Source organism: Corapipo altera, unplaced genomic scaffold, assembly GCF_003945725.1.
Source record: "Corapipo altera isolate COAL_440 unplaced genomic scaffold, ASM394572v1 257, whole genome shotgun sequence".
Classification (NCBI taxonomy): Eukaryota; Metazoa; Chordata; class Aves; order Passeriformes; family Pipridae; genus Corapipo; species Corapipo altera.
The window spans coordinates 57752-64849 of record NW_020885045.1 but is presented as its reverse complement, the minus strand read 5'-3'; the positions used below and the strand labels follow the sequence as shown (position 1 = coordinate 64849).

Here is a 7098-nt window from a genome sequence, read left to right as displayed (position 1 = left end):
GGGCCCCCCCCCTGCCCCGACTCACCCGCGCCCAAGCTGCTCCATGCTGAGGCGGAGGTCGGAGACGGGCGAAAGCTCGTCCTGGAAGAGCGCCTTGACCACGGCGGGCGAGGCGGGGGACGCCGACGAGGCGAGCGAGAGGCGGCGGCGGCGGAGAGCGGCGGGTGCGAGATCCATAGGAGCGGGACCGGGAACGGGACCGGGCAGGGCAGAGGACAGCGAAGCGCTCCCGTCAGCGCGGCCGCCGAGGCGCTTTGGCCCCAGCCGGTACCCGTCGGCCTCTCCGAAGCTGGCGCCAAACGGCGGCTCGGCCAATCAGCGCGCGGCGCGCGACGGGGGGCGGGTTGTTTTTTTTCAAACCCCCCCTCCCACCGCGCGCGCTCCCACCAGTAGGAACGGCCGCGCAGGGGCCGGGCCCCGCCCACCGCCCGTGATCGACGTGCCTGCGGGCCAATGGAAGGGCGAGGGAGCTGAGGTGGAGGGAGGACTACATTTCCCGGCATTCCCAAAGGGAGGAAAGCGTGTTTGCCCTGCGCGTTGCGTGCTGGGAAATGTAGTCCTCAGCCTGGCCGAGGCGCCGCTTTGCCGCCATGTTTGCGGCTGCCTCCTTTCGGCCGGGCACGGGAGGGGAAGGGGCGGGATAACTGGGAAAAACGAGGGAAAAAGGGCGAAAGCGTTGCTATTTGCCTTAAAAGTGGATACGCACCCAGCTTTACAGCAGAACCATTGCCTTGGTCTGCCTTGACCTGCCCTGACCTGCCCTGAGACTAAGGGGAAGGGGGGAAAATATGGAAAAAAATGAGGGGAAAAAAGGGCAAAAGTAAGTGTGGCATTTACCCAAAGTGTCATTTGCCTTAAAAATGGACACACACCCAGCTTTACAGCAGACCCATTGCCTTGCCTTGCCTTTCCTTGACTTGCCCTGGGACTGAGGGGAAGAGGTGGGAAAACAGGGAAAAATGAGGGAAAAAGGGCACAAGTGAGTGTGGTGTTTACCCATGTGTTGCTGTTTGCCTTAAAAATGGACACACACACACACAGAGTTTTTCAGAGGACCCATTGCCTTGCCTTGCCTCCACCTGCCGTGGGACTGAGGGGAAGGGGGGAAATCTGGGGAAAATGAGGGGAAAAGGGCACAAACTCAGCAGGTAACGGGGTATCAGCGAAACAAGGAGCCCTTCTCGCATCACCAGTGCAAAACCCTGCCGTGTTTGCCCCCTCGACAGCCACGGAGCAGGGTGGAGGCAGCGATGGTTGTGCCGTGGGAAGGAGGGAGCTCCTTCCGTGGCTCTGCAGGTGTGGGGGGAGCCATCCCAGCTCCAGAACACCCTAGTCCCACTTTACAGGTGGTGATACAGTGACGTGCTCAGGACAGAGTGGCCCCAGCGGGTTGTGTGGGTTCTCCTCAGCTCAGGGTTTGCAGATCCCTGCTGTCTGGTCCCTGGCAGATCCTCTGCCGGATCTCCCTGGTGGATTCAGGGGCTGCTGTCTCCAGCTGATCATGTTGGATCGGGGGGATCCCACTCCTCTGCCCGGGGCCCTGCCACCCACCAGTCACACGATGTTCCCAGTTCCTGGGTTACACAGTGTGGTGTTTGCTCCTGCCCTGCCCTCCCAGGATCTCACAGATCCCTATCGCACTCCTGCTGCTCTGCCAGCCTGGAGAGGCTCGGGCTGTGCCCTCACTCCAGCTCTCCAGTCTGCCCTGCCCCCTCCCTGAACATCTTCCTTTCTAGAAACCGTTTTTGCAGGGGTTTTCAGCCACTACTATCAGCTCGTGGCTCCACCCTGACTTCCTGGGTGTGGGGTTGCTGCACCCTACAACACATCGCCCCACACCAAGCCATGCTACAAGCCATGAAGTGCTGCCAAAGACCCACATGGGCAATCAGAGCCTTCCCTGCCTCCCTGCTGATCACTCCTGTGTCCTCAGTGCCCACAGGGACAGGTAGGACACTGCCACCCCGGGATCTAGCCAGGACACCAGCATGCAGACACCCCCAGGCAGGACAGCACATCTTTAATGCTCCAGAGGACTCAGAAGGAGGAGATGCAGCAATGCACAGAGCAGACCCAGCCCAGGCAGAGCTGTGCCAAGTTTTCAGCGTGATGCTGTGTCACTGCCAGGCTTCCTGCCTGCTCAGCCAGCCCAGGGCACGGCAGGGCAGTGGGAGGCACCCGACCCCATCAGTCACACAGGCGGATGAAGGTGTCTGCTGACCAGAGCCAAAAGTACGGGAAGACCTTCTCGGTGAAGGAGGTCTTGAACTGCAAGATCTGCACCATGTTCTCTGTGTTGTAGAAGGTCACTTGGCCCCCTTCGTAGTCCAGGTGGACCCTGATTCTCCGGGGCTTTTCCTGCAGTGCCAGCGGGGCGGGCAGCCCGTGGAGCGCCGTGTACTGGCCATCCCAGTCCAGCCGCAGGGCCCAGATCTTGCCCAGGGCAATGCTGAGCGAGTCCTTCCTCTGCACGGACTCCAGGGCCACCCCCACGGCCCAGCTGTGCCCCTTCCCAACCTCCAGCTCCCAGTAATGCCTGCCAGCTGTGAATCCCTGGGAGCCCAGCACGCTGGGGCTGTCCGTGAATCTCTGGGGGGTGTCGGGGAGGTTTTGGAATCCCTCTGCGAGGCGCAGGGTTCTGTGGTCTGCAGAGAGGAGCAGGAAAGGACTCGCTGTCTCTGGGTCCAGCCTCACCTTCTCTAATGGACGACAGAGAGAAAGGTCAGTCTGTGCCTGCTGAGAAGTGGCACCTCTTTCTCCCGTGCTCCTGGGAGCACAGTGGGCACTCCTGCAGCCCCCTCGGGGGGCACAGGGCCCTCCCTGCCCTCCCCTCTGGGACTGAGCCAGTGTCCCCACATGCAGGGGACGGACTCAATGGACTTTGCTAAACCTGCTTCCAGGTCTGCTGGGTATTGCTGGCTCCACAGCCAGGCTGGCAGTGGGGAGCAGATATCCCGTGGGTGTTATCCTGGCAGCAGTGGTGCCAGGCCAGTCCCTGCTCCTGTGACAAGGCTGGCAAGTGCTCACCAAATGGAAAACCAGCCCCCAACCCTGCCCTGCCGAGTAACCAGGCAACCTCCCTCCAGAGCTGGAGCCGCCCATCCATGTGGGATGTTCTGCTGCCATCCCGCGGCCATCCCACAGGGCCACACAGGTGTCACCACGCAGTGTCACCACCCCGGGCCCTCTGCTAAACCCACTCCTCCGGGGACTGCAGCGTGGGGGGAACTGAGGCACAGCTGTCCTGTGCTCAAGTCCCTCATCCCGAAAACTGAGAGGGCACTTGTAAATGCCAGCTGGAAACACGTGCAGCCCCTCTGCTCGACTGGTCACAGCCCCACACAGCTCGTGCTGTCCTGGCCCTCGGTCTGAGTCGCAGGACAGTGTCAGTGGCACTGCCTGGCACAGGGACAGATCAGGAATTTCACAGGAGGCCTAGTCAAAACAACAGGACACAGTTCCAGACAGACATTGGCTTTAGATGTTGTGGTGTGAGCCTATCTCTGTGCCAAGGACAGGAGGATACTCATCCTGGGAAGCTTTTCTCCCTCATTTGTGCCCATCAGCTCCAGAAACTCACCCCTTTCCCTGTCTATGTTGCTCAGCAGGTTCTCTGGAGGAAGGAAAGGAAGATGCATGAGTTTCTCCTCCTGTGGCACCTTTCCCACTCCCCATGAGGACAGCAAGCCAGACATGGGCTCTCAGAGCCCCAGGCTCCAGTGAAGCCTGTCTTGGAGATGGTTCCCATCTGGAGCAGGCCTGTTTTGCTCCCAGACCCCAGAGCAGAGGCACCAGGCAGTGAGGATCTCCCGCTGCCAGCCAAGCCCAGGGGAAGTACAGCACGGAGCCAGCAGTGCTTTACCTTTGAATTTGGCCACTGTGCCCAGGACCAGCTGGCACGTCTCAGAGAGGGTCTCAACAGTCCTCTGCAGCTCCGGGGAAACCGCCTCTGGGATGGGGGCCTTGGCTGCCTCACAGCTGAGGGGGAACAACACGGAGAGGACCTCTGAGCCTGGCCACTAGCCAGCACCCAGCAGGGAAACTGGGCAAATCCCCCCAGCCACAGAACTCAGGGGCTGAGCCCCAGCTACCAGCACGGGAACCCTGCCTTTAAGAGGGGAGCAACGGCCTCTGGTTCCTGGGAACACCATGTCAAATCCCAAACTCTCAGCAGGGCAAACCACCTCCCTCCCCCTGGCTCCTGCAGCATTCCCAAGCCTCTGCCCAGAAGAGCCGTGTGGAAGGAAGAGTGATGCTGAGCCCGTTTCGTACCTGCTCAGGACTTTGCCAACATCCTGGAAGAGAGAACACACGGGTGAGCTCTGGCAGTGCCCACAAGGACCGCGGCGCCCGGGGCAGGGAGGGACAGTTGTTGTGTGAGGTGGGTGATGGGGATCGGGGAGGGGGTCACTCCACACCTCATCCCAACCCTCCCCTTCCCTCAGGGAACGCTGCAGCCCCTGACCCTCACCAGCCACACTGTCTCCCAGCCTGGCACCACTCCCAGGCTCTGGGCTGCACCGGGATGTGCAGGGTGCCAGGGGGGTGTCCCCCAGCTTCACCACGGGGCCACAGGCCCAGGTGGGTGGTGCAGCCTCACCATGAGGAATTCCACCTCCGGCTGGTCCCGTTTCCTCTCGATGTCCCCGATCAGCGCGTCCAGCAGCGATTCCCTCTCTGCCACACGGGAGTTGTATTCGGAGCGACTCTTGATGAGCTCCTGGGACACTGGGCCAAGCTGGGCCAGCAGGACCTTCTTCTGCTCCTGCAGGAACTTCTCCAGCTCCTCAAAGGTGTTCTGCAGCCTCTCTTCCTCCAAGGCCACCGTGTGCTGCAAGGCATCACGTGGAGGCCGTGAGCCATCCCAGACTCCAGCTGCCTTGGGAGAGGGGCAAGGTCACATGGAAAGGGAGAAGAGGTTTTGGAGAGGATAAGCTGGAAGAACGGAGAGAGGGGTGGCAAGTCCAGATGTTGATGGACCCAAGGAGGAGATATGGGATGGACAGAGAGGGAGAGAGAAAAGTGCGTTGTCATGGAAATGGAGAGAAAGATGGGACGTGGCCGGGGAAGGTGGGTTGGGTGGGCGGGTGCAGGGCATGGAGGGGAACACACACCAGCAGCTCATCACTTTTTGGCTCTCCTTTGGGCTTTAATTCTTCCTTTTCTTTTTGCAGAAAAACCAGGTTGCTCTGGAGTGTCTCCTGGGGTGGGGAGGAAAAAAACAAAGGTGGATTTGGCAATTTTGGAGTGATATTTGCAGGAGGGAGATGACATCACCAAACAGCCCCTGTGGGGACAATCCTGCTCTGTGGGGTCACTGGGGGTGGGTTTTGAGCTCGGAGGAAGCACCCACCTCTCCAGGCACACATAAGTGAAGCTGCAGAGATCCTCATCCACAGCTGTTTTGGCCAGAAACATTTCTGGAATAGCTTCATGTGGAAACCCTGGAGTTTGTGGTTTGGGTTTTTTTGATTTTTTTTTTTTTTTTAATTAGGAAAAACAACTTTCGGTGTTGGAAGCGGGATTTGTGGGAAGAGGTTTTGCAGTGACAGTAGAGTGTGTCTCAGACACACTCCATAAATCTGCTGGAATATTAAAAATCCCTTGTGCTCCTCCGAGCCATCCCCTGCAGCACAGCGAGCTGGGACCCCACATTTTGGGGGAGAGACCCTGGCTGGGGATGAATGGGGTACAAAGGACTGTGTGGGGATACAGAGGTGGGAGGAGAGGGACCTGCGCTCCTGGGAGGGCTGAGGGCAGGCAATGGGCAGTGGGAGCCACGGGAGAACCAGCAGCCCCAGCAGGTTGGGATAAGGGACCCCAGCCCATGGCCAGATGGGGATCCCAAACCTGTACCCAGACAGGGACCCCAGCCAGCAGCTGGATGAGGCCCCAAATCTGTGGCTGGACACCCTAACCTGTGTGTGGAGGGGAAGCAGACTGTGCCCTGAGGGGACCCCAGTCTGTGCTCAGAGGAGACCCTGACCTGTGTTTGGGAGGGATCCCACATGCCTGCCTGGAAGGGACCCCACCTATGTGTGGGGGGGACCCATATCCAGGCCTGGAGGGGACCCCAGCCTGTCCCTCGAAGGGACCCAGATGTGTGCCCAGGGGAGACCCAGGTCCATGCCCAGGGGAGCCCCCAACCCATGCCCAGAGCAGACCCCAACCTGTCCCTGAAGGGACCCCAGATGTGTGCCCGGATGGGACCCCAGCCCATGCCCGGAGGGGACCCCGACGTGTGCCCTGCTCCCCCCACCCGCAGCCGTGAAAGCCCCAGCCCGTCCACAGCCTTTACCCGCAGCTCCCGGGCAGCCCGTCCCCAGCCCGTGTCCAGCCCGTTCTCAGCCCGCTCCCAGAGCTCCCGGGCAGCCTGTCTCCAGCCCGCTCCCGGCCGGTCCCCAGCCCACTCCCAGCTCGCACCCGCAGCTCCCGGGCAGCCCGTGCCCAGCCCATCCCCAGCCCGCTCCCAGCCCGCTCCCATCCCGTACCCTCATCTCCCGGGCAGCGCTCTCCGCGGCGCGGGCGCGGTGCGGGCGGTGCGCGGGCCCGTCCATGCAGAGCGGGCACAGCGGGGCCGCGCAGGGCTCGCAGAACAGCGCCAGGGGCTCGCCGTGCTCGGGGCAGCGGGGCCGCCGCGCCGCCTCCTCCAGGGCCCCCGCCAGCCCCGCCACGGCCCCCAGCGAGCGGTTGGGGCGCAGCGAGCCCGGCGACAGCGCGGCCCGGCACTGCGGGCAGGCGGCGGGGCCCGGCGGACACCCCAGCACGGCCCGCAGGCAGCGCTCGCAGAAGCTGTGCCCGCACTCGGTGAGCACGGGCTGCGAGAACAGCTCCAGGCACACCGCGCAGGTGGACTCGGCCGCCAGCTGCTCGCCCAGGGCCAGCACCTCCCGAGCCATGGGAAAGGGGAAACCGAAAGTGCCGGCACCGGGCGGGACCGGGGGGAACGGGGCGGGATGGGGCGGGGACGGGCGGGGCTGCGGGGCCGGGAACGGGCTGGGGGCGTGTGTGTGTGTGTCTGTGTGTGTGTGTGTCTGTGTGTGTGTGTGTGTGTGTGTCTGTGTCTGTGTGTCTGTGTGTCTGTGTGTCTGTGTGTGT

General features: G+C 62.1%; 2 protein-coding genes across 2 annotated transcripts in view; both read right to left on the bottom strand.

Moving 5' to 3' along the window:
* Positions 1-265, bottom strand: part of CDC25A (cell division cycle 25A) — a 17122-nt gene extending 16857 nt beyond the window's left edge. Inside the window, exon 1 of the mRNA XM_027668587.1 lies at positions 26-265. Coding sequence (XP_027524388.1) covers positions 26-177 — 152 coding nt within the window. The 5' untranslated portion in view covers positions 178-265. The remainder of the gene's footprint in view (positions 1-25) is intronic.
* Positions 266-1946: 1681 nt separating this feature from the next.
* On the bottom strand, positions 1947-6919 carry LOC113959515 (E3 ubiquitin-protein ligase TRIM7-like). The gene is made up of 7 exons (XM_027668588.1): positions 6492-6919; positions 5115-5201; positions 4601-4831; positions 4273-4295; positions 3863-3978; positions 3581-3613; positions 1947-2699 (listed from the first exon to the last, which is right to left on the bottom strand). Exons 1-7 carry the CDS (start codon positions 6897-6899, stop codon positions 2188-2190), a joined length of 1410 nt encoding a protein of 469 aa, XP_027524389.1. The 5' UTR covers positions 6900-6919; the 3' UTR covers positions 1947-2187.
* Positions 6920-7098: the final 179 nt, after the last annotated feature.